Source organism: Oratosquilla oratoria, chromosome 19 (genome assembly GCF_046742065.1).
Source record: "Oratosquilla oratoria isolate Oo_2021 chromosome 19, ASM4674206v1, whole genome shotgun sequence".
NCBI classification, from domain to species: domain Eukaryota; kingdom Metazoa; phylum Arthropoda; class Malacostraca; order Stomatopoda; family Squillidae; genus Oratosquilla; species Oratosquilla oratoria.
Genome location: NC_134795.1, coordinates 14,915,403 through 14,942,902, shown reverse-complemented (window position 1 = coordinate 14,942,902; position 27,500 = coordinate 14,915,403). Strand labels below are relative to the sequence as shown.

At 36.9% G+C, this 27,500-nt stretch overlaps 1 protein-coding gene across 2 annotated transcripts; it reads right to left on the bottom strand.

Annotated features, from left to right (window-relative positions):
- Positions 1-8,171: 8,171 nt before the first annotated feature.
- LOC143035734 (acyl-coenzyme A thioesterase 1-like) lies at positions 8,172-23,026 on the bottom strand. Of its 2 annotated transcripts, none has more exons than XM_076202642.1 (5): positions 22,776-23,026; positions 16,735-16,895; positions 15,829-16,003; positions 10,624-10,747; positions 8,172-10,140 (listed from the first exon to the last, which is right to left on the bottom strand). In XM_076202642.1, the coding sequence occupies exons 2-5, from the start codon at positions 16,868-16,870 to the stop codon at positions 9,136-9,138; spliced, it is 1,440 nt and encodes a 479-aa protein (XP_076058757.1). In that variant the 5' UTR covers positions 16,871-16,895; positions 22,776-23,026; the 3' UTR covers positions 8,172-9,135. The 2 variants fall into 2 exon arrangements, with proteins under 2 accessions (XP_076058757.1, XP_076058758.1); XM_076202643.1 differs by lacking the exon at positions 22,776-23,026 and adding an exon at positions 20,805-20,884.
- Between the last annotated feature and the right edge of the window lie 4,474 nt (positions 23,027-27,500).

The following is a 27,500-nucleotide window of genomic DNA, read 5'->3' as shown; positions in this document are numbered from 1 at the left end:
ACATCATGTGAATGTTTGCATGATATAAGTTAAAAAAAAAAAAGCTTGTTGAATCTATCTAGCATTATCTGTTTTTTCCCTAAAGAAATTGTCGACTTCCACCGAACAACATTGAATCTCCAACTAAGATGATAAAATACAAAATCTCTTTTCAGATATTCTATTCCTCTTGCAACTTTCTCATCTCGGGCTCATGAATAAGTTTTTTGGAAAAAAGATTGAGTGTATATCGCCAGAATGTCTCCATAGCTCTGACAGAGTCGTAGTTGTTACCTCCGAACCAGAACATTGGATGAGTTTTCATATCACCCTGAAGATTGGGAGCCTTTATAGGCGTACAATAAACATGAGGGAGATAAGGTACATCCAACACATGCCCAGCTCCTGGAAGACAAAGGGTGTGTATATTGTTCTTTCTACGGAGCCGAGCACGTTCCAAAAGCGCAACACCTGACCGATAAGCTAGAAATCCATCACGGTCACCGGTGACAAGAAGGGCTTCACAGTCATCCGCGATATCTTCGGCTGGGAGACTCAGTGGATGGTCTGGAGTAAGTGAATCATCGGGCTGAGGAAACTGAAAGAAGCCGTCAGGTCTCCTCTTAATATCCATCCTATCTCTGCCATAGGCAGGAAAAATGTCTTCGCCTTTGGAAGTTAAACTGATATTGAAGCTTATATTAGTCCCACCAACAGTCACTATAGCTTGACTTCCTTGCGCCTACTTGCAAGAATGATGGCAAAATCACAGCCTTTGCTCGAACCTAATATCCCCATTGTATCTTTCTGACATTGTTCGTGGTTTTGGGGGTAATCCACAGCACCCTCGAAATATTCTAATGGGGAAGAGAAGTAGGTTTATAGGGCAAGTCTTTGTAATTCATGTATGCAAGTCCAAGAGAAGCAAACCCACGTGACGCTAGCGTGGCAGCACGTTGCTCGATAACCCCTCCGTCCAAGCCAAATATATCTAGGACAGCAGGGTGGGGTCCAGGTCCTACTGGAAGGAACAAACTTCCTTCAATTTTTTCTCCTTCAACTGGAATTCGCTTTACTCCTGGAGCCATGAAAGCTCTGGAAAAGGTTGTCGTAGCGAGGGGCTTCGGGAGACGACGCTCGGAGTAGAGATCTCCCTCTGTCAGGTGTCCTGGCAAAACTGCCAGCGTGTACTGTGAAAGAGAGAATAAATGCATGGTATTTACAAAATTTTCCGGTAAATATCACATCGTTATTTAAACTATTTGGGTTTTGTTTTAGCTTTTCAATCAGTTCCTGGTAAAACTGTGAATGTGTACTGTGAAATGGAAAGGGAGGCATAGTGTTCACAAATGAGTGTGGTGTATAGAAAAAATTTCGATGACTATCTCGTCGACAATCAAATAATTTGGTTATTGTTTTTAGTATCTTAATAAGTTCTTGTTATTTGTTGTACCTTACATAGTGTAGTATTTTTTTTCTACTCGCCTTAAGTGGAGTTTCCACGTTTGTTTTGCCAAGTCTCTTATATTTCAATAAAGGGTTATCCACATACACATCTGGTGTTGTCCACAGACTAGACATTAGTCCAGCAGGGAAAACTCCTTGATACCTAGTGATTAAAAGATCAGAGGGTCTGTATAATTATTTTGATGCTCAGTCCCTTCAGTGTAGGGGCGTGTACACACTTCATTATTGTTAGCACCAGTCGATTTCATTCAACAAAGGAAAATGCTCCAGTCTAGGAATGTCGCGGTTGACTGAAACATCATGCTGACCTGAATTTATCTGTATGGCGAATAAAATTGTTTGGTGTTTGTCATGACAAATTCTATATATTATGCCACCAGACCGAAAATGTTGAATCTCTATCTCTATCTCTCTCTGTCAAGAGGATATAGACATATTTGGCAAACCGTTCTGCTGCACGTAGTAGAACACTATTACAACTAGATGAATGATAAAAATATGTAATGTCATAATTACAATATTTTTTTTTATTATCTATTCATGCAACAGGGCACGAAGGGAGAGAATCCACTTAGTATATTACAAGTTGCTATGCAGTGCAAACGTCAGAAGATCTTATTCGAAGTTATTTTTGTGAAGAATTCATTAAATTGATTTGCCACTGCACATTTGTCAAACGCCAGACCACCTTCAATCTTTAAGCCAATATTACTGGACTTGGCTCTACACTTTGATCCTAAATTCTCTAAGAGGAGCTATTGAATCAATGATATCCATAGATTATTTTTTTTTTCAATTAACCCAGGCTTCTTCTACTTCATTAGAATTCACATGTGACCAGTCAATATTTTCAAGTTTGAAAACAAATTCCTCTTTTGAATAATTCTTTTATGAGTGATCCTCTACAGTATTGTGCTCATCAACAACACATCTTTATTGCACTACGCAATAACCACTACTATAATTTTTCAATTTTGTGGGGTATTTTTGTTTTTCTCCATAGTTGTTCTTTTGATATAGTTAGGCTTAACAACGTTTCGTTTTCTTATTGGCAACTTAGTAATATAGAAAACGTAGCATTTAAATAGTAAACTAAAGAAAATACAATTTACCTTATTATATATATATGAAGAATATATATTAAAGTTGAATAAGCTATGTGTATATTTGATAAATTATACAATATATGATTATGGGCAACATTTATTTGCTAATGACATCAATCAATGAACGAGCCATTCGTAGTCTACTGCTTTCCTTAACTCTTCCATGAGCCGCGTAACTGAACCAATCTTTGCCACGTCATTCCTACATACTTATCTCTCTTTCTCCTTTCTTCACCTAGTCCTCCTCTTCCATGCATCCCACCCCACGGCGTCAGTCAGTAACAGCACCCGGGAACAACACTTTCAGGGGGCCGGCAAGATCTAGCCTGGACTTGTCTCCCACAAAATACAGCCAATAATCATTCACAAAACCTCGACATAACACCCATGTAACAAATATAAGCAACATTAATTCATAACATAGTGAAAAAAAAACTTGTATTCCATTAGTTAATCAGTACAGATATATAATAACAAACAGTTCAATCATGCAGCATTATGATAGATGTGAAATACTCCTCATAGAGATATAAAAACATAAATAAATAGGTCAATCCATTAGAAATAATCCCAAACTTTTACACTATAATCCTATCTGAGCATTACACAAGATAGGAAAAATTATATACACATACACACATATACACACACACACTGACATCTACATATGAAAGTGTGAAATGTCACAGAATAAAAGATTATCAGTATAAAATTCTAATTGAAATAAGATAATAATCCTTCCTCTATGGAATAATTTCTGTGTCTTATAATGTCTTTATAATTAGATATATAACAACAAACACACTCTTATATCAACTTCAAATACTGAAATTTTAGGATGTTTTGTATTCATTAAAGTTATGCCTCTACTGACGTGCTACCCAGTTCTCATTGAACTAGTGAAAACAAACTAAAACATCTCATTGAAAAAAGACCCCGAACTATAGTGATAGATATTACCATACATTGTCATTGAAAAGAGAATAATTACGTGCAAAGTGAAATATTTAGTGAAAAACAATCAATACATATTTTCCCATGGCTTACTGGATACATTCAAGATAAGACAATATACGTAAACCTTTTACTCATTCAAATGATGAACTTTACAAGTCAATATCTCCAACTAGCAACGTGACACATTATCATACCTTTTCCTTTGAAATTTATAATTCTATGCCAAACCCCACCGTCTCGACCTTAACCCAAGGTACGAGGGCGTACCTCAAGAAGTCGTGGAGGCATGCATCCTACTATTACTATAGGCCACAAGCCATGGCACATAGTCTACATACGGACAAGAGGGCAGTAGCCTTTAGCAATCTTCATGACTTCACATTTCCTAATCATAGACACCTGACTCGGATAACGCAACACATCATAACAAGCTACATCGCGCCATCGCCCAGCAAGGAACCGACACAAGTGCCTAATGTCACCAGACAATTCATTAACCTTTCCTTACACCTACCAAGCTACATTATCGTAACTCCAATACATACACCATGTCTAGCCACATCCACAAATACTACTAAACCCATTGCAATGCAGCTAACACACATAGTATATATATTATGACAGACACATTTTCTATGTGACAGCCTACACCAAACATGCTTACCTAAGCTTATATCCCCTATATAACGGGCGACTGCGTTCGCCAGAGAGAGGAGACTAGGGGAGACATTCTCCCTAGACTTACCTTGGAAAATTATATCTCAGCCTGTACATATATACCCATAAGTACCTGCAAATAAACCAGGAAAATCAAGTAAAGTTTATCTGATCCCGTTAGGCCCATTGTGTAGCCCCAGACAGCTACAATAATATAACCGTTAAATAGGTTTGTTAGTTACGTAAGGAGGACTTAATGCGGGCGAGATAAACTCCAGAACGGGAGTTTTCTTCTATTTATTAACAATTGAGGCAAATCTGGTTACAAATATGATAAGGTACAAATGGGCCCTGTGGGCAGATTACAATATGTGCCAGGCCTTGACCTAGGGCACAACTGGCTGGCAACCTCTCGGTCTGCCTAGCCTGGCGTCTGGGCGGTAGGCTCTTCTCATCTACCCAGCTCTGACGACTGGCCGGTAGGCTCTTGATCTACCCAGCTCTGGCGTACGTGACATGGGTGTTAAAGGTTATTTAGGGGGTTAGTGGATGGTTGTAAGTAAAGGCGTTAGTCTCGCTATTCTATGCATTGGGGTCCGTTTTATATATGAAGGTTAGTCCTATAATTGGTGGATATTGTTAGGTATATTATATATATGTTAGTTTATGTATAATATACTAGGGTAGTTATAATAAAAGGACTTTTAATAGGTTAGTCTGGTGACATTGGGTATCTATATCTTGTTTGTCTTGAAATGTGCTGCATTAGGTGTATGCTGTGGGAAATGCATGTGGATCACGTGCATGTGGATCACGTGCATGGCGGGTGATGGTTAGTAATGGTTACAATAATTTCTAATTCTAATTCTGATTAGTCTAAAATCAGTGGCCTATGGTTGAAGGTTTGAGTTTCTATTTCAGTGATATTTATAATGGAATAATTTTAGTGCAAAGATATGCAATAAAATGTTCTATCGATTAGCAATTAATTTGATCGCTATCATTTACGCTTGCAAATATACAATGCAAAAAGTGATAATGTTGATAGTCCCCATTTCAGTATAATTGGTCTTTTCAATAAAAAACAACCAAAATTACTTAAATAATAATGAATTGCACACTGTTCGATAGCAAACCAATCATGTTACACATTGGTGTTAGCAAAAGGAAAAAACCAATAACAAAATGAACAAAAAAAGAGACAAACATACATGTACACAAACAGGCGCACTCACCACACTTAACAGGATGTTCCCCTTTCAGGGAAAATTCAACTCAAAGTTGAAAAAAAAGAAAAAAACAAAAAACAAAAACAAAAAAACAACAACAGAAAAATAAAAAATAAACTTGTGCCGGACATTTGGGCCCGGACGTTTTGGTCATGGCCCTGTAACCATAGGTGGATGTTTGAGCCACGGAATATCTTTTCTGTATCTTGCTTTATCCTTTAGGGGAATATATTTAGGTAACGGGGAATATTTTCTTTGACAAGTTAAACACCATATGAGGACGGAGCCTTTATTTGTACGACGTTTCGCTTATTACAGCTTTTTCAAGTACAAGGTCCATGATGTAAGGACCAAGAGAGGAGTAGTAATAGGCTTTTTCCTTAGAGTATTTAGGATATGCAGTGCAAAATACTTAGAAGAAGAGTGCAGGTTTATTAAAGAGACCTTTTTAACACTAAAATTTCCAGAATCTCTTTTAGATAATTGCAGACAGCAGGCCGCTAAGATTCGGGAAAGCCGTAGGCAGCAGGACAGCACAACAAGACGTCTCGTGTTGCCAACTAGCGACGTTGCCACCAACCTGACACATCTTTTAAGAACCACCAACTTGGAAGTAGTGTGCCAGACAAGCAGAACGATAAAAGACACCACGAAGACGAAAATACACAACAAACAGACACCGGGCACCAAAGCCGGTATTTATCGTATTCCGTGTTCAGGATGTGATAAAGTTTACATCGGAGAAACGTCACGCGACCTGAATACACGAATACGTGAACACCGTTACGACGTCAGGCATAATGTCACCACCAATGCATGTGTGACACATAGAAACAAGGAAAACCATCTTATGGACTGGAAGAATGCAGAGCTGCTGATACGAGAACCAGACAAAATCCGCAGGAAATGTTTAGAAGCAGCAATCATTGAAGGAACGAACACTATTGAACAAAACAGGGGCATGTTTAACATCTCGCCCCACATAATTCCCCTAATACCCATGGCCAGCAAAATTTTGAATATTCAAACCACCCTTTGTGAACATTTCGCCCACGGACGTTTGGGCTAGCATTCTCAACCTTTCCCAGTGTTCAATCCCCCCACCCTTCTCTTCCTCCTCCTCCTCCTCTTCCTTCCCCCTTCTTTTCTCTCCCCGTTCCCTCCTTTCCCCTTATTTAATCTCAAGCATATGTATCTCAACTTGTACTTGAAAAAGCTGTAATAAGCGAAACGTCGTACAAATAAAGGCTCCGTCCTCATATGGTGTTTAACTCGTCAATCTTGTCGGCAACTGCCACTTTCATGAAAAAAAAAAAAAAATTCGATGGGGGATAAATCATATTAGGGCACCGGGGAATATATACATATATATATATATATATATATATATATACATATATATATATATATATACATATATATATACACATATACATATATATACATATATATATATACATATATATATATATGTACATATATATATATATACACACATATATATATACATATATATATATATATACATATATATGTAAATATATATATATATACACACACATATATATATACATATATATACATACATATATATACATACATATATATATATATATATATATATATATATATATATATATAAATAGTGCTCCACAACAGCTATTACATCCCCTACACTAAGTAATCCCGATTGCTCAAGGGCGGTCAGAGCAATTCTGGAACATTTTTACTGTTTTGTCTGCATATATAGACTGAAATTCTTACGTGTTAAGAAAATATTTTAAAGTACAAAATATACATTAGGAAATGTTATCTTGGAATTTATAAATCTCTTCTTCAACTTAGTTTTAACTAGCCCAGTTGTTTACGTGATATTCTTTTGTTAGGTCTTTATTTGTTTATTTATCTATCTATATATTTATTTATTACTAAATTCCTAATCATATGTTCTATCTAATTCTTGTGGGAAAATTGTGGTAGTTCTTATTTCAATCTGAGTTCTTCAAAATCAACTCATCTGTAGAACTCAATTGTTTGCCGACAGATTTTAAATCTTATAATGAACCAATAAACCTATATCTTTTATAATGAAAGCTAACATTACCAATAATCTATGATGTAAAGGTGAAAAATAAGCAAACATTTAAAAAAATATCTAATCTGTATTAATACAGTAGGTCACAATTTGTTGTTCATATTTGTTTTTGGTCTCTAGATTATATACTCTATGACTCAACTAAATAGAGCATATTCCATGGATGACATCATATGAATATTTGTATAACAAGCCCACCGGCTGCGCCGGCCCCGCTACGCCCCTTTTTAGGAAAATAAAATATCAAAATCATATTGCTTTTTATTTCTTGTCAACATCTAGCTGTTCTCGCAAGTCATCTATATAGGCGATTTGTGCTGGTGTTAAATTTCCGTTCAAAACACCCTTTTTATATTTTTTAAATTATTTTTTCCTTTAAGTAATAACTTTTTTTTTTACTTGCTTTTCTTGTTTCAAAACTTTGCGAATTGTTACAGCTTTTGCTTTGGCCTCTCTCCGTTCCTTTCTAGCCTCCTCCTTCTTCATTCGTTCTTCTTCTTCGAGTTCTTCTTCTTCGAGTTCTTCTTCTTCGAGTTCTTCTTCTTCTTCGAGTTCTTCTTCTTCTTCGAGTTCTTCTTCTTCTTCGAGTTCTTCTTCTTCTTCTTCTTCTTCTTCTTCGAGTTCTTCTTCTTCGAGTTCTTCTTCTTCGAGTTCTTCTTCTTCTTCTTCGAGTTCTTCGAGTTCTTCTTCTTCTTCGAGTTCTTCTTTTTCGAGTTCTTCTTCTTCTTCTTCGAGTTCTTCTTCTTCGAGTTCTTCTTCTTCGAGTTCTTCTTCTTCGAGTTCTTCTTCCTCTTCTTCAAGTTCTTTTTCTTCTTCGAGTTCTTCTTCTTCAAGTTCTTCTTCTTCGAGTTCTTCTTCTTCTTCGAGTTCTTCGAGTTCTTCTTCAAGTTCTTTTTCTTCTTCTTCTTCGAGTTCTTCGAGTTCTTCTTCTTCTTCTTCGAATTCTTCTTTGAGTTCTTCGAGTTCTTCTTCTTAGAGTTCTTCTTCTTCTTCGAGTTCTTCTTCAAGTTCCTCCTCTTCTTCGAGTTCTTCGAGTTCTTCTTCGAGTTCTTCTTCTTCTTCGAGTTCTTTTTCTTCTTCTTCTTCGAGTTCTTCTTCTTCGAGTTCTTCGAGTTTTTCTTCTTCTTCTTCTTCTTCTTCTTCGAGTTCTTCTTTTTCGAGTTCTTCTTCTTCGAGTTCTTCTTCTTCTTCGAGTTTTTCGAGTTCTTCTTCTTCTTCTTCTTCGAGTTCTACTTCTTCTTCTTCTTCGAGTTCTTCTTCTTCTTCGAGTTCTTCGAGTTCTTCTTCTTCTTCGAGTTCTTCTTCTTCTTCTTCGAGTTCTTCTTCTTCGTCTTCTTCTTCGAGTTCTTCTTCTTCTTCTTCTTCTTCTTCGAGTTCTTCTTCTTCTTCGATTTCTTCGAGTTCTTCTTCTAATATACACTTATGCCCGCCAGGCGACCGGGCGATGTAACCGATTTGCCCCAAGTGTCGCTGGCTGCAGGAAAAGAAATTTTTCGGAAGACAAATATTTTTATTTAGTATAATTTACCTTAAAATGCCATTGTTGAATCTCATTATCAGCTTATTTCTTTAAGATATCATCAACTTCCACTGAGCAACATTAAGTCTCCAACTAAGATAAGAACATACAAACTCTTTAGATTTTCTATTCCTCCTGCAACTTTCTCATCTCGGGCTCATGAATAAGTTTTTTGGAAAAATGATTGAGCGTATATCGCCAAAATGTCTCCGTAGCTCTGGCAGAGTCGTAGTAGTTACCTCCGAACCAGAATACTGGAAGAGATTTCACATCACCCTGATAATTGGAAGGCTTTATAGTTGTATAAGGAATATGAGGGAGATAGGGTACATCCAACACATGTCCAGCACCTGGAAGACAAAGGGTGTATATATTGTCCTTTCCACGGAGTCGGGCACGTTCCAAGAGTGCCACACCCGCTCGATAAGTTAGAAATCCGTCACGGTCACTGGTGATGAGAAGGGCTTCACAGTCGTCCGCAATGTCTTCAACTGGGAGACTCAGTGGATGGTCTGGAGTATACGAGTCTTCGGGCAGAAGACATTGAGAGAAATCGTCTGGCCTCCTCTTAATTTCAAAATTACCATCATAGATAGGGAAAATGTCTTCGCCTTTGAAAGTTAAACTGATATTGAAATTTGCGCTAGTGCCATTAATAGTCACTATAGCTTTGACTTCCTTGCGCCTACTTGCAAGAATGATGGCAAAATCGCAGCCTTTACTCGAACCTAATATCCCCATTGCACCTTTCTGACAATGTTCGTGGTTTTGAAGGTAATCCACAGCACCATCAAAATATTCTAATGGAAGAGAAGTAGGTCTATAAGGCAAATGCTTGTAATTCATGTATGCAAGTCCAAGAGAAGCAAACCCACGAGATGCTAGCATGGCAGCACGTTGCTCGATAAGCCCTCCTTCTGTGCCAAATACATCTAGGACAGCGGGGTGGGGTCCGTGTCCCGCTGGAAGGAACAAAGTTCCTTCAATTTTTTCTCCTTCAACTGGAATTCGCTTTACTCCTGGAGCCATAAAAGTTCTGGAAAAGGTTGTCGTAGCGAGGGACTTCGGGAGACGACGCTCAGAGTAGAGATCTCCCTCTGTCAGGTGTCCTGGTAAAACTGTCAACGTGTACTGTGAAAGAGAAAAGAAATGCATAGTATTTACATATAGATGTGGTGTAAACTTTATTTCAATAAATATCACATCGCCATTTAAATTATTTGAATTTTAAAGAAACATAATGTAGTCGTACATTGGTCGAATAAGTATTTTTAACCCACTATTGGAGAAATAAGATCAGAGAAAAAAAATCCGTATATTTCGACCACTATCTGTGGTCCTCTTCAATAGATCTCTAATCTGATTTCCCCGATAGTGGGTTAAAGTCTTATTTGGGTTTTGTTCCAGCTTTTAAATCAGTTCCTGGTAAAACTGCGAATGTGTAGTGTGAAATGGAAAAGGAATGCATAATGTTCACAGATAGATGTGGTTTACAGAACATTTTTCGATGAATATCACGTTGTCAATCAAATTCTTTAGCTTTTATTTCAACTTTTTCATTAGCTTTTGCTGTTTCCTGTTGTACGATATATGAGAGTACTTATTTCTACTCACATTAAGTGGAGTTGTCACGTTTGTTTTGCCGAGTCTCTTATATTTCAATATAGGGTTATCCACATACACATCTGGCGTTGTCTTCAGACTAGACATTAGTCCAGCAGGAGAAACTCCTTGATACCTAGTGATTAAAAAGATCAAAGGGTCTGATTATTTTTTTTTTATTGTGTTCAATCCCTTCAATGTAGGGATGTGTACAGATTACTTTATGGTTAGCACCAGTCGATTTCATTCAACAAAGAGATAGGCTCCAGTCTAAGAATGTCGTGGTTGACTGAAACATCATACTGACCTGAATTTGTCTGTATGCTGAGTAAAATTGTTTGGTATTTGTCATGACAAATTCTATACATTATGTCACCACATCAAAAGGGTTGAATCTCTATCTCTATCTCTCTCTCTCTCTCTCTGCCGAGCGGATATAGACATATTCTGAGTGCAGATATATTAAGCAAACTGTGCTGCTGTACGTAGTACAATACTACTAGAACTACAGGAATGAAAAAAATAAATAATGTAATAATCATAATTTTTTTTCGATTATCTATTCCTGCTAAAGAGAATACACTTAAATAGAATCGGAGGACAAAATGAGTGAGGCGTTTAACAAATATTTTCTCTCGGTGTTTACCTAGGAGAGGTTAGATAAGGTACTTGACTGCGATCCGATTTTCAGTGGGGATGAAGAAAGTAGACTATCTAATATCAGCATTAGTAAAGTAGAAGTAGTCAAGCATATTGAAAGACTTAAGCTACAAAATCCCCGGGTCCAGACGAAATTTTTCCGAGAGTGCTTAAGGAGTGTAAATTTGAAATCTGCGACCAGTTAACTGAAATATTTGATAAATCGGTAGACAATGGTTTTGTGCCTCCTGCTTGGAGGCAGGCAAACGTTGTTCCTTTTTTTTTAAGAAGGGAGAGAAATCGTCTATATGCAACTACAGGCCAATCAGTTTAACATCGGTTATAGGTAAAATGCTTGAATCAATAATAGTAAATAGACTCAGAGAAGACACCAAGAAACATAATTTAATTCGTGACACACAGCATGGTTTCTCCAAGGGTAAGTCATGTGTGACTAATCTTCTATCCTTTTACACTAAAGTATAGAAGGCGTCAGATAACAATGGTAATTACGATGTTATTTACCTTGACTTTGGCAAAACGTTCGACAAGGTACCACACCGGAGACTACTAGATAAAATCAAAGCCCATGAAAGGAGGAAAAGTGTTAGAATGAATTAGAGCTTGGATCAGTAACAGAAAACAGCGGATCATCATAAATGGAGTAAAATTCAGGTGGGGAAATGTTACTAGTGGGATTCCCCAGGGCTCGGTTTTGGGTCCTTTGTTGTTCAAATGTAATAAAATGTCTTATATAGACTCTCATCTTGTCAAAATTGTTATTCGTATTTTTTAATTCTTAACAAATAATATTAATTCTTATTTCTTGATGATCACTACAGCCTAGACAATCTCCCACCTTTACGTTAATCGTTAGGTGCTCGTTATTAGTTAAAAGTAAGTCCAGAGTTTTCTTTCCCCTTGTGGGATCAGTAATCATTTGTTTTAGGAAATTATCCTGCACCACATCTAAGAATTTTTGCTTCCCGATCTCCTACTGAAATTTCTCAGTCAATGTCTCTATAATTAAAATCTCCCATGATCACAACGTTTTTGTACTGAGACGCCATGCAAATTTCATGAATCAGGGGATCAGTCTGCTCAATGCGAAGGTTAGGAGGTCTATATAGGACGCCAATAATATACATTTTTATTTTTACCTATAATCTCCACCCAAATAGATTCCGTACTATCCTCTTCCTTAATCGAATTGTTGATAATACAGTTTATTATATTTCTAACGAGAAGTGCTACTCCTCTCCCACTCCTGCCAACCCTGTCCTTGTGAAAAATCTTATATCCTTCTATCTCGATTTTTGGAAGGAAATGTCTATCAGCCATACTGATCCAGGATTCAGTAATAGCTATAATATAAAATCTCTCTACGCATATATAATAACAATAACAATATTAATAATAGAATAAATAGATAGATAGATAAAATCATGTCGTTAAGCAGCAGCCTATGCTAATCTTGCATCGTGTTTTATTTCACCTTTATCATATGAGAAGTAATGAGCAGGCTTTGAAATAAGAATTGCGAAAGGTAAAAATTTTTCATTTTAATGTTGCTAACAATGCACTCAGGATATAAGTTCTGGAATATAGTTTGCTGGATCTAAAAGGGTGTGTCGATGGTAATCTACTACTTACTGATAATATCAGACATAATGCTATCACCAAAAGAACTGATTGACAGAAGCCTTCCATGTGGAAAAAATAATCTTGTAGTCAATATAAAAAATAAAGATTATGATACTAAAATTGTTCCTTAAAAGCTTCTGAAGATTACGGTCAAGCTTTGAATACATGTACACCAACAATTGCCATTTATCTCTAATATATGGATTATGACAAAATTAAGCCAAATTCTCACAAAAAAGTCTCACTAAAACGAAAAAAGCTTTAGTAACGAAAATAATAGAATTGGTAAATGTGTACTACCTCCTATTCCAACATAGTTTTGCAGAAGTATTTGGTTCAATACAGCGGCCCAGAAGTTAACCTTGACTTAGTTTTAGGATGCGTCGCATCACTCACATGCCAACACCATTCCTCATGGCTTCCCCTAATTATGAGTTCTGTAGGAGTCCCCTTCATCTCCTCCACAGAGAGATAGTCTCTTGCAGAGAGAACCCTGTGAGTGGGAGGAGCATTGAGCATGCGTAGTACATGCTTATATAGCCGGAGTTGACGTTCACGAATAATGCTGGTAGTAGGCTTTGAACGAGTCTACCAAAGCAGTTGTTAGTTTTGTGTGAAGTTATGCTAGTGATATTCCGTGATTTCCCGAAGGAACTAGGTACGATATAGATATGAAGACGCCTCTTCAATTCAGCAATCAGCGTCAATTTCACATAAATGTACAACAAAGTGGATTTTAAATCACACAGTACCCTTGGATAAGTATCGACAAAACTATTTACTTTAGTTGAATGGGTTCACAACACCATGGGCCATACCTATCCTGAAAAAATGCATTTTACAACCAATGTATGTGAAGCTCTCTAAGACCTCAATGTCCTAGCTATTCGCATGGAAAGACTCAACATTATCATACAGTAAGCCCCCAAACATCAGGATCTTGCCTTTTGTAAAGGAGGCCTGGAGTCCCAGCGATCTCTTCCACCTGTACAGTGACTCAAGGGAGAGTATTATAGTCTTGACACAATTTTCTTGAGATTTCAGTGGTAATTGTCTTGAGATCTAAGGTGGCTCTAGGTCAGGTAAGGCGGCTAAACTTCTACTGGTACCATGTAACCCAGTACTACCTGCCGCATAATCAGATTGTCGGTGATTAAATCAAGTGATCCGCCAGTCAGGAGGGTGTGTTGGACACTTAGGTGGAGGAAAAATTAAACGATCGCAATAGGGCTGATGGGCCACTAATCCACGCATTTGCCGTGAGTGGCATCTCTGCAGGGCCTGGAGTCGGGAATCCTGAAGGCTGAGTGATGCCCCGGTCCCGTGATTGCACCGAGGTGTTCCCTGGTAATACCAACACACATTTTTGATCCTCTATTCAAGCCAGGACAGATGGTTCCTCTTGGCTGGGAGAGGCAAATCAGCTGGGTTGTATGACTTGAATCTGTGGGTAAGGCACTTCCCTAGTGTCAAGATGGTGAGTGTGTATACTTTCCCATTACCCTGGGACTGTTGGGTTAATATGTACACCCAATTCCTGGTCTCTACTCGTTGGGCTCAGTGCTGGGTGGGAGCATGGGAAGGTGAATCACAAGTTAATGTTTATGGCAGCCATACTGAACACTATGGACACTACTTTAAAAATATTTCCTCAAAAATTTAATTTTCCTGATGTTGCATTTGATGAACGTTTCCCTATATGTTAGTTTTTTATGTTATTTTGTTTTGGTTATGTAAAAACATCCCACACCCAATATTATTTTATATTTGTTGTACACAGGAAGTGAGGGTCTAAGAGGATGTCAGTAGCAGTATTAGTAACATCAGTTTGAAGTCAGTTTTGCTAGTTGCAGTTTTGAGTGTAGACAAAGAAAGTGACTTTACAATTTTACAGGTATGTAATTATTTTGGAGTATATTTTTTTTACAGTATAGCATTTTCAAAAACATATGTAAAGGAACACATAACCATTTTTTTGTCAATGTCGCTCATCCCCATAAAATTGAGTTAAGCATATTAAAAAAGTACTACAACATATGGCAAAACATAACCAAAAGTTAATTGCCGTATTAGAATTACTGATACTACTGCCTTTCTTGGAGTCATTGGAGGCCATAGTGTCCTAAAGGGAGGCGAGACCGCTTGGACTCGAGGTCACCTGAACCAAGACCAAGTGTAGGCCTTATGGTCTCTTGCAGTCCTCTTTATTCTTATGTTTTTATGTTCTTATGTTCAATTTAGGGGCCTACTGGACGACACAGTTCAGTCTGTCCATGCATGCAATGAGGACATTTAAGTCTTGGAAATCTTCACATACAATGGTGGGTCATGTCAGAAATTCTTTCGAAGGACTGACTTTGCCTGTGTTGTTAGGGACTCTCTCAACCAGAGTATATGGCGTTGTCGCTATTTGTGCAAAAGAAATAAGATTCAAATCTTCATGTCACTTGTTCTCCCTATATTATTGTACGGCTGTGAGACATGGAGAGTGAATGCTGACTGAAAATGCGTCTCAATGTCTTTGGTGCCAAGTACCTTCGGAGAATCAAGGAGTATCACTGGAATTAAACACGTATTAAACCGGTGACTGTACTGTGAGACTCAGTCTTGGCCAGTTACCAGCATAATTCGTGAAAGTCAACTGCGGCTGTATGAGTATGTGGCATATTTCCCTGATATTGATCCTAATTACAGGGTTGTGTCCACAAGAGGCAACCCTCGACAGAAGAGACGGAGGGGACGCCCACAGAATTCATGGGCGGGATCAAGTTCATCAAACCCGTCGAGAGTTGTTTGGAATGGGAAGGGCGTCTGCATGGGAACTTGGTCGGAGAGACCATAAGAACTGGAGCCAGCGTGTGAATAAAGCAACGCGAACCCTGACGCATGCCCCATATTGATGATGAAAACTACAACAGCGTTGCGACCTCCTACCTTCCTCCTACAGAGATGTTTGCCATGTTACTGATGATTCCCCCAGGACTAGCCACATAATGAGCGAAGGAACTGAACTCCATGTCATCACTGTCACGTGTGCTAAGTTGAAGAGTCACCTTTTCCTTGGCCCCCAGACCTTCCACTTTTATACGTGGAAGCACATCGATCAGTCCTGCAAGAGAGAAAAAAAATCAGGAAGAAATTCAACGAGTTAAAAAATAGACTTGATGAAGAGGGAACATGATAGTAGATGAAGAAGAGAATGATTAAATAAATTGCAATAAAGCTCTGTACAAAACGTTGGCTGAACGTCTTCTTACCTTGCTTCATTCATGAAGGCCACAAAATTAATATATTTTTAGTTTTTTCTAACCAGCAAGAGTGTAGCTTTGATTTATCAGCTACAAAAGAATGTGCCATTTAAATATATTAGGATATGCAACTGAAAAATAAGATATGTAAATTTGTTAATTTCATCACGATTTCTTCTCTTGAAACTTGCAACCGTCGATTATTCTTCATGTTTGTTTCTTAATTGTGGCTTCTAAACTTCATAGAAGGATAACATCTTATCAATATTGTAGGCAGGATTCAATATTTGCACATGAGAAACATTCTGGTAAGATTCAGAAAATCAAAGCAAAATGCCTTCTTTTGCAAAATTGTTGGAGTTATAAATGCCAATAAAATGTCATTTCTGGTAAAGACTAATCAATAGGACACAGTTTCGGCGCTTTTGAATTGCATTTATTTTTACTTTAGAACGTTTGTTGTAGTGATGTAACAAAATTAAATTCCCAATTATTCATACTAAAACAGAAGTCACACATTATGCCAAAGGCTTGTATATCCATAATAATTATATCTAAGACAGAAGAAACATTCGATGAACGGGTCACCTACCATTCTCAGGAGTGACTGAAGCGAGAACGGAGGAAGAACGAACAGCAATCCTGAGGGAAGCTGTGACGCCAGGTCGACCGCCTCTGACGGCTTGCAACACACCGCCAATCACTAATCTTTGACACCTCGATAGCATTTCTTGTTATTGTCTTTCCTCCTCTCTGTAAAATCATAGACCAGTAGCTTATACGATGACAGCATTACCCCGACTTGGAAAAAAAAAAATCAGTGGATTACACGCGAAATTGTTAGTAAAAGATATTCATGAATTAGCTATATGGAAAATATTACTAGATAAACCAAATATTATCTTCCACAGAGGGAGATATAGGACTGAAGGTGTTTTAGACAAAATAAATTAATCTTTTTTTCTATCTGTGAATGGTGATAAACAGGTTTTTTTTATACAAATTTTATGACTATAACCAGAATATTCTATTTAGTTTCAATACATTGTTATAATATTTATTTTTCTGAGCTTTGCCTTCAGTAGCTTTAATTCATCTTCAGGGGACCTTAAACCCATTTACTTAGGGGTGTCAATATAATGTTGATTTTTCTTTATGAAAATATGACTGCACATAGAACTATATCCACACTGTATTCATAAAAATGTAAAATATTAATAAGGGAATAATTAATAATTTTTGAATACCTAAGGTTCCTTTATTTTTATAAGAATATAATTTTTCTTAGTTTCAGAAACAAATATGAATATATCTCTGACAAAAAATGTCTGACATATATTTTTCTTAGATATAGAAATGATATAGCAGAAGATTAATAATATAATGAAATCTAACAAAGAATCACTTTTGATATGAAAAAATCCCTAAATGAAAATTTAAAGTTTATGAAATTAAACTAAAGCGTTTTGATAAAGTAGAACATCTAAGCATTCAAATAAAACAAATCAAAATACTTTAAGAATCAAGAAAATTATAATAGTTTAAAGTATAAAAAACCTACTTAAAAATAATAGATAAATAAGTAAATGAATAGGTAAAAGTAAAAGACTTTTTCTAGCGATTCTTCTAAATTTTTGGAGGTTCCAGGTCCTGATGCACTTCCAGTCCTATAATGAAGGTTTGCAACTGCTTTTCCCTTCTTTCGGGACTTTTTTGGTGGCTAATCCATTGTTCATCTAGTTCTTGAAGATATGCTGAGGATATTTCAGTTCGTGGAAAACTTAGAGCAGTGTCCAAGTGACTTTTATTATATCCAGCATTATGAATAGACGGTTTGAGCAGCAGAAAACTCTAGCATTCTCTTTGTAATATTTTTTCTCTTGGGAGAATCTCCATAGTCTAGAATGTAGGCTTTCATTGGGATTTTGTGTCCTACCACTAAGACATCCCAATAATAGGTCATCACTTTGAAAATTTCTTTCTTACTCTTTTCATCCACATCAAACCTGACTTTCATGGTACTGTGAGGTGGTATCTGTTCATTCTTGTATATTGCTCTTCGATAAAAGCAACTAGTCTTCTGACTTTTCACAGAAATTATGATTATAGGTGTCATCTGTAGACGTACAATGATAAAACGTAGACAGAATAGCCCTAGGCATTTCCTCAACACTAGAACCAACACTATTTTTTACATTTACAGCATATGGTATGTAAGATGATCAATTACATCATTTGTTAATTTATATTTTCCACATAAAAATTTTATGTTCCTTCTTTTACCAGTAGATGTTACTACTTCAGACACATATATATCCTTCAGCTTTCTTAGTGCAGAGCCAAACCGTTTCTGAGCATGATTTATATATTCAATTCTCTGTACTGCTATATTCATATTAGCATAAGGTCTAGCCCCATTACTGAGTTCACAAACATTATCATAAGCTGTACTATTGTTGCAAGATGATTGGCTGAAATATTCAATCGTTTGGATGTCCAGCGTGCACACACACGCATTTTAGCTACAGCATGTCAGATCATGACATCTCCAGAAACTCCCGCGGGATTTCCTTTTGTGTCGGACCTCACTCGCGGTCATTCAGCCGAGCGGGAAAGAACACCTGCAGCACCATTGCCAACTGCATGTCGTCATACGACCGATATAATTTTCTATGTGTTCCATGCTTTATATACATAAAACCTATGCACGAATACTGAGTGTCCATACTCAGTTCGTGTATTGTACATTGTAGAAATATATTTAGCAGTAGATAGTAGAAAATAAATTGTACATAACCTTTTTATTTGGCAACAGCCACTATTTGAATTTATATATAAAATAGCACCATTGGTAACCGCCGGTGTTTTCCTCGTGTAATTATTTGAGATGTTGATCCGTCTAGACGGAGAAATTAAAGAAAACAAACCACAACTTCATTTGTCTCAACGTTTACCGATTTTTTTTAAAATAATGTTTCGCTTGTTTTCCTGGCCATGTATAGTAAAGTATGTCATGTAAACTCTTCAGAATTATATGTCACAAAGACTATATCATGAAAATCTATCCACAACAACAGCAACACGAAGTTGAACGATGAATCTAAACAAACTGCTTCTTTTTCTTCTTAGAATTATATAAAACGCTCATCAAGACAAAAAATTCCATAGTCAAAAATAGAACGTAAAACAAACTAATATCCGACAAAAACTTTAGACTGCCGATCAGTTGGAGTACACTACGATTGTGTATCTTTACATTTGACATCTATATACTTGTGACATTTAAACTTTCTCACGCGTACACTAAAATACCACAAAATTGTTCGAAGAATACCCCCAGGGGTATTTTGGTAACCTCAACTCAATTTCATTTTATTAATTTATTTATCTATGTTTATTTATTTATTTTTTTGTCATTTTATAATCAAATAATGGGTTTAGAGTCCCTTAATCTTCCTCAATATCTCATGGCTTACTCCCTGTAAAGCGAACACAGAGGTTGTAATGCAAAACGAAACGCTAATTGAATCATAAACAATAAATCTGAAATATTTTATTTATGCTTCAATGTTGTTAAAGTTGGTGAAGCTTATTTGTAATTACGCTTTGTGTGTCATTTTATCGCCATTCAGTACTTAACTGTACTTAGGTTTCAAAAATCCTTTTCAAAAATATTGTTATAGAAATCAGAATCACTTTAGACATGCAGCGAGTGATTTTCGAGAAACTTGTTCACTTTTTTCTTCTACGCGCTTGAAAAAAGAAAAAAAAAAAGAAAAAAAAAAATAATGCAGACGGCTGCACCAGAAAAAATTATATATATATATATATATATATATATATATATATATATATATATATATATATATATATATATATATATATATATATATATATCAACACGAGCGAGATTTCCCTAAATTTCCTCCTTGAAGGATTCCAATTCAGAGACACTATCTTGAAAATATGTTTTCTTCATACATGTTAATACCAAATACATTCACTATCGTTAATCTGGTTTTCCACTTTATTTCACTTGGTTAATACTCTCAAATGTTATGATTCTGTATGGATGTATTTTGTAGTTATTAAAGGTATTGTGGTTATTTTTTTTTCCCCAAACTATTGCAATATGACATTGTCATCCTCTTAGATTTTTTTTTGGGGGGGAGGGGCGGAGTCTGTCATCAAACTGCCCTATCAACAAGATATATTTTTGATAAATGAATACACACACAAACGTGTTAAATTCAAATACAAAGGGAAGTGGCCAAATGAAACTACATGTTTTGCCCTAAGTAGTAGGGGAAATAATAAAAAAGTGGAGGGTCCCTGTTTGCCTCGTTCCGGTTATTTTAAGACTAGTAGTCGGTTCTTCATTGAGGACTAATAAATGGCTTTGTAATTTGAACTTCATTGCAAGTTTATGTTGGCACCTGTAGCTTTGTGGTTACGAAATAAGACAATCCCACCTTTCCTTTGTAGTTTTCTTTGGAATAATATCTAGTTATATATAATAAATACACGTACTTTGGTTGCTATGCATGTACAAACATCTATGTCCACCATCTTCAAAAAAATCTATATATATACGATGACAAACACCATTAGTATCAAATTAAAGAAAACAGAAAAGTATAAAAAAAAACACCGAATACTCACAAGAACGCACAAAAAACACTGCCCAACCAAGAACGTGCAGACTTCTGATACGACCCCAAGATCTTATCCGCGTTTCAAGCACATTATGAACAAATAACTAGACAGCCAATGAGAGTGTGCATTCGACCAGATAAATACTTCCACTATCATTTGCTGATAAGAAAACCTTGCCCTTAAATATGCTGACATATAAACGATGTATACATGCAAGCATAGATGCACGCTAAATGGATTAAAAAAATTAGCCTAAATCATACAAATATTTATATGATGTCACCCATGAAAGATATTCTGTTTAGTTGAGTTAAAGAGTCTAGAATCTGGAGACCAAAACCAAGCATGTACAACTAATTGTGACTCATCTAATTAATCTAGATTATATAATATTCTAAGATGTTTATACAGACACTGAATGGTTCCCTGTAAACAGATTAACATCTTTTCAACCACAATTCACTTTTAATTCCATGCCATCGCAGTCGAGACTGACGAGGAGCTCGAAGGAAGCATATATTGGAAATTGAAACGTGGTCGAGTCGAGGACTCGAACTCAGCTTGGACGTGACAAAGCGACAGCTTAATCCATTGCGCTATCAAGAGAGATAGCGTAATGGGTTAAATCACTGGCACTTTGTCACGTCCTAGCTGAGTTCGAATCCTCGGCTCGACCACATTTCAATTTTCAACATATGCTTCCTTCGAGCTCCTCGTCAGTCTCGACTGCGATGGCATGGAATTAAAAGTGAATTGTGGTTGAAAAGATGTTTAATATGTTTGCTTATTTTTCACCTTTGTAATACCATAGGTTATAATATAAAGTTTTCTATTAGAAATGTTTTTATTGGTTCAGTATAAGTTTTGAAATAGGATTATTCACTGTTGGCAATCAATTTAGTCCAAATGTAAGTTGTTTTTAAAGAAGAACAAACTGAAATGAGAACTACCAAATCTATTCTCAAGAATTAGATGAAACATACTAATGGGTATTTGATAAACAATGAGAAGATTTAGCAAGAGAATATGGCGTAAGTAACTGAGCTGTTTGGAGTTAAGTTGAAGAAATTAAAATTTCTTAGTATTTATTTTCTGGTGTAATATCCGTTCTTACGTCATAAGAAGTTCAGTCTAAATATGTACCCAAAAGATTCCGTAACTGCTCTGACCACACAAGCGTAATTAACCTGTGCACAACTGCATGGCACACACACACACACACACACACACACACACACACACATACACGCACACACGAACACACACGCACAAACACACACGCAGAAACACACACACGAACACACATACACACGAACACACACACACACACACACACACACACACACACACACACACACACACACACACACACACACACACACACACACACACACACACACACACACACTTTATCAAATCAGAAGTGCAGCAGATAAAAAAAAAAATACCCAATGTATTTTTAGCTTGCCGGGAAATATTTTAAGGGGTAAGCAGAGAATGGAAAGGTTTGAACATTAGTGGGGATTATTTCAATCACTTTGGGTTTGCGGATATCATTATTTTCATTTAAGAAACAACAGAAGATTTGCAAGATGGGCTGAGTAATCTGAACAAGTAGTCTCAAACAAGATTTGAAAATGAAGAATAAAACCAAAGTAATATTCAACTATAACATTGGTCACTCAACAAAATTGATCAAAACACCTGTCCCGCAAGCAAAAGGAGGTGAAATCGAGAATTTTTTCTGCTGATTTCAAATATGTCTTCAGAATTTTTTTTATCAGGCATAGTTTTTAAACAATCATAACAAATAAATGAGGCTGATATTTCAATGAAACTTAGCCTTAGAATATAGAAATGTATAATTCCTGGTCAAGTAAGTGATTTATACTTTGAACAAATGGTGAAGCTTTGGAATACTTATATTTGATACCATTCGCAATGGTTATTATAACTTAGCAAATATAAACTTCTCACCTCACCATCCACCCGACAGGGTTTTTCGTGTCAGTCGTGGTGCCTCGGGGATGCTTTTCACTTTTCTTAGCAACAGCTCTGCCTATTCGACATGTTCCGGCGTGTCTTCTCGGACAGACGCTGCTTTGGGTATTGCGTTCACCCATTATTCCATGGTCTTCCGATACACCTCTCGCCGACTAGAGTTTAGTTGTAGTACTTCAGAAGTGTTCGGTTTTCGGGCTTGCACATGGCGCGGACGTACCATCTCGACTGTCGTATTTCGATGAATGTAAGCATAGGCTCCACATCCAATTATTCTTTTAGGTCATCGCTTCATAATCTCTCTTGTCGCAGCTTTCCCTTGATAAGTTTGAGCACCCTCATTTCTGCTGCCTGCACCTTACTTTTCAGTCTCATTGTTAGCGCTTAACATTCACAACTAAGTGTTAATAATGGTTTCAATACAGTATTGAACATTATTTTTCAAGTCTGTTAGGCATATGCTTGTATTTAAGTAGAGGTTAACCCTACATCTTTAGAGAACTTTCATATCATCACCGTCATCGTCCTCGTCTCGTCGCCGTCGTCGTCAGCTTGTCATCGTCGTCGTCTCATCGTAGTCGTCGTCTCATTGTCGTCGTCGCCTCGCATCGTCGTCTCATCGTCGTTGTCGTCTCGCATCGTCGTCGTCGTCCCGTCGTTGTCTACGTCGTCGTCCACGTTGTCGTCGTCAGCATCACTACTAATATAATCAATATTATTACTAATATTATTTCACTGAAATTGGTGGTTGTTGATATATTGATTTTATATTTAGCTTTTTCAACATTTCATGGTTTCCTATAGGTTCCCTTCTACGAGTATTTTTCACACTCATTTTGCTAGTCTTTCTTCACTTGTTTTTTCATATGCCCAAACCATTTCACCATACTTTGATAGATTCTATTTGCCAGTTTTTTTTTCAACCCTGCTCCTCGTCTCACCTCCATTCTTTCTATCATAAGAAAGTAGACTGCTGGAATTCAAAGACAGCATACTGGGATTTATACACTGACGTTTCACGGCTTCTGCCGTATATTCAGAGTAATTGGTTTCAATGGGAAGTTTGAGGATTATCGGGAATGATGGCTGTTTGAATACCATTGATATATTGAATTCTCTCAACATCTATTCAGATTTGTATTCAGCGGGAAATTTAGAATTCCAAAGTTTATGGAAAATGACACACGGTAGAGAATTACACCTAGATATGGATCAAAAGGTCTCCTGTCGGCATGCTCCGCCTTTGTAATCCTTTGTTACACCAACATTACACATCTGTCGCACCTTTAGTGTAAATGGCTACAAAAGAAAGTATGGTGATAGTGAAATGATAGTTGTTTGAATAATACTGACTTTACATTGATTTTTCTAAATATTTATTTTTTCTTCAGGTAAGTATACAACGGGGAATGTAAGCTAACGAAATTCATGGAGGCATTATGTGTGTTCACGGCAGGAGCTGTGAAACATTAGTGTACCTATCTACAATATACATTCTTTCATGAATTTTGGCAGTTTGTTTTTACCTCTGGATACACATATGAAGAAAGTCATAAGATATGTTAAGGAAACTCATTGGCATTCTAACAGCCACCATTTTCATTAATCCCCATACTTCCCTTTGTAACCATTCACTGTGAAAATACAACAGGAATTTTGAAATATTAGTGCTTAGAGGTATCCAAAGGAAAGACTAACGAGACGTTACGACTAACAGGGCAACTGCCCCACCCGAGTATGGTGAATAAAGGTGTTGAGAAAGTAGGGGGGGGTCATGGAGTGTGAATGGTAAAGATAAGATACCTGGGTTAATGAATCTTGGTGTTGATGTCTGATAAACTTGACGAAAATAAGTTTGGGGTAGCAGGTAACAGGTATAATCTCTTAAATGGGGAAGTCCACGTGTAATCATTTATGTTTTTTGTCGGCAGACACAATTGTGTTCAAACTGAAGCAGTAAGTCTTCCTAATTTGGAACAAGTTCACGACAATTACGATGTAGTACTGGGTACATTAATGTTCAGGATGAATAGAAGATTCGATGAAATTAAGACTGCTTACTGTACCGTATGAGTTGACGTAGGGGTATGGTTAGGATAAGTTCAACAGCATTCCTTTTCAACGTCCTTTATAGTATAATAGTAGCGTCATTTCTTTGAGTCTATCAGTCGTACAGCCAATGGTGTATATCCCAGTGAGAGAGCTAGTATGTATTTCATGATTGTATGTAAATATGCATATGTCATATGTTGTATTTCTGGTGGGCACGGGTTCTCTTCCATGTACGGCGGAAGGAGGATTGTGGGTAATAAGGTGGATGAAGGAAGGAGGGGTCCAGTTATTGTACTGTATTTATGTATATAATGGACAGCGACATCACTGATTTGTTTGCCTAAAAGTTTGGTAATTACACAACGACGCGGGTTCGGGTAGCATATCTTTTTATTCAGTATCTCGTTTATCTTGCGTAGACATAGGATGAGAGTTTGGGGTGGGTGAAGGTATCAATACGAGGAATGGAATCTTTATGCCATTTTGGGAAGGTAGCATGGGTTATTTTTCATTCTGAAAGTTCTTCCAAGATTACGGACTCTATGTAATGTAATAGTTGTGGACCGTTAACGACACCCACACAGGAGTTGAGGGGTACATGTGATTCACCTTGGACAAGGTTCGTCGTACTAAGCTTTGGGTTCAAGCTCCATTATAATAAATAAAAATATATAATAATTTTATCAGGTTCACACATGGCGGGCTTTTACACATGATATTTGGACATTTCTCTTTACCTTAAAGATACTCTGTGAGGAGAGGGTAGTTCAAGTCAGGATCTACTTCATCTCGGTAAATAAGTCGATAGGAGGACCGGAGGGGCAGGGTAAATTTGGAACAAGATACCGTTCAGTGATAGGAGAAGCAGCTATTGGCTGATTAAGTAGTCATTCCGCTGAACTGGCAGAGATTATTCCCTCTGATATGAAAAAGAGATAACCAACCTATTTTCGAGTGAAACATATTCCATGTATATACATACACTGAATGGTTCCCAGTGAACAGATTAATATCTTTTCAACCACAAATCACTTTTAATTCCATGCCATCGCAGTCGAGACTGAGAGGCGCTCGAAGGAGGCATACGTTGGAAATTGAAACGTGGTCGAGCCGAGGACTCGAACTCAGCTCACCCGTGACAAAGCGGCAGTGACTTAGCACCATCCTGCGGCAGTGACTTAGCACCATCCAGCACTAAGAAATTACCAACACAGAATAGGCATGGCCACAGAATCAAACCGTTTTTCTTATTTTTATTATTATTATTATTTCTTTTACCGTCCGGAGTGCTACGAAAATGAATGGAATAGCTTTACACCAGCCAGAATAAAAGTCATTTTTACACGGCACGAGAGAGATTAAACGGGGGGCCCTACCTAGGTGACTGAAAACGTCTAGCATTAACCAATACAAGATTTCTAACGAGGTCACTGTAGAAAAAAGGCTTATTGAGATAGCCTTAACCACTTCAATACCCTGGATTTAATTAGTCTTACGCTAGCCAGAATAAAATCTGTAAAGGTACCATTGTAGTAAAAAGGTTAATTGTATGAGAGTTAAAGTTGTGGTGGTCAAATCTTACTCAGGGAATCCATTGCTTCATTTGTAGCAACGTCACTCCTTCAAGAAATCGTTTTCTCTAGTTTACGCACAGCGTATATTATTTCCTGTATCAATTAATTATGCAACTATATCTTTAATAACAGTTATATGTTTCCAATAACAATATGTAAATATGCATAAGTGTATATACTAATATTCTGTATAGTAACAATTGTATTTTGTGAACTAATTTGTGCACTATTCTTCTAAATGTAACATTTGCTCTTTTTTGAGTTTTACTGCTTAGTCAGCAGTCTGATTCAAATAGAGGTGATGACCAATAATATAGTTGAATAGAAAAAAAGTTCACAAAACCATAAACTAACGGCGCAATCCCCACATGTATCATAACTCTTTCTTCCTTCCATATCACTCTTTCCTTCCACTAGTTACCCAAATCCACCCTCTCCCCATCTTATCTATCCTGCCCTCTAACTAAAAATAGATGAATACACACACGTCAAGGTTATACAAAATCAAAGCAGACTTAATAGTCAATTTATTAGTCGATAGTCGAAATAAATAAAATATTGGTTCCTCGCCGTACCTATCATAATTCTTACTTCCTCCCATTTCACTCCTTCCTTACACTAACATTCCAAATCCCTCCCTCCCCCATCTTTCCTATCCTCCCCTATACTACTATAAACAAGTCTCAAAAAAATCTAAATTTCTCTAATCCTCTTCTCACAGACGTATATCTGTACCATGTAGTAGTAATATTCTACTATACCTCAACCCATATATACTTTCACGTCCATGCACATATTTACTCTTATTAACAACAATCAATGGTCAAATTAATTGTAACAAGTAGATACATCACAACATTCTTGACATTTGATACAAATTAAATATAACTGTGCCAATCTGAGAGTCATCGTATCGCACAGCTGGTGGCATCACTTTTTTTTTTTTTTTGTGCATCCGACCTAGATATGGATCAAAAGGTCTCCTGTCGGCATGCTCCGCCTTTGTAATCCTTTGTATATTTGGTCTGGGTCTGGTAACATGGTTTGACCTATGTGCTCAATAGAGGTTGCAGCT

What these genes read in the sequence shown, in the direction of transcription:
- LOC143035734 (XM_076202642.1), bottom strand. Translation starts at nt 16,870, where the DNA reads ATGCTATCGAGGTGTCAAAGATTAGTGATTGGCGGTGTGTTGCAAGCC. An exon ending in TTCAGTCACTCCTGAGAATG is followed by an intron (nt 16,004 to 16,734) that starts GTAGGTGACCCG and finishes TCTCTCTTGCAG; the next exon opens with GACTGATCGATGTGCTTCCA. An exon ending in ACGTGACAACTCCACTTAAT is followed by an intron (nt 10,141 to 10,623) that starts GTGAGTAGAAAT and finishes TCTCTTTCACAG; the next exon opens with TACACGTTGACAGTTTTACC.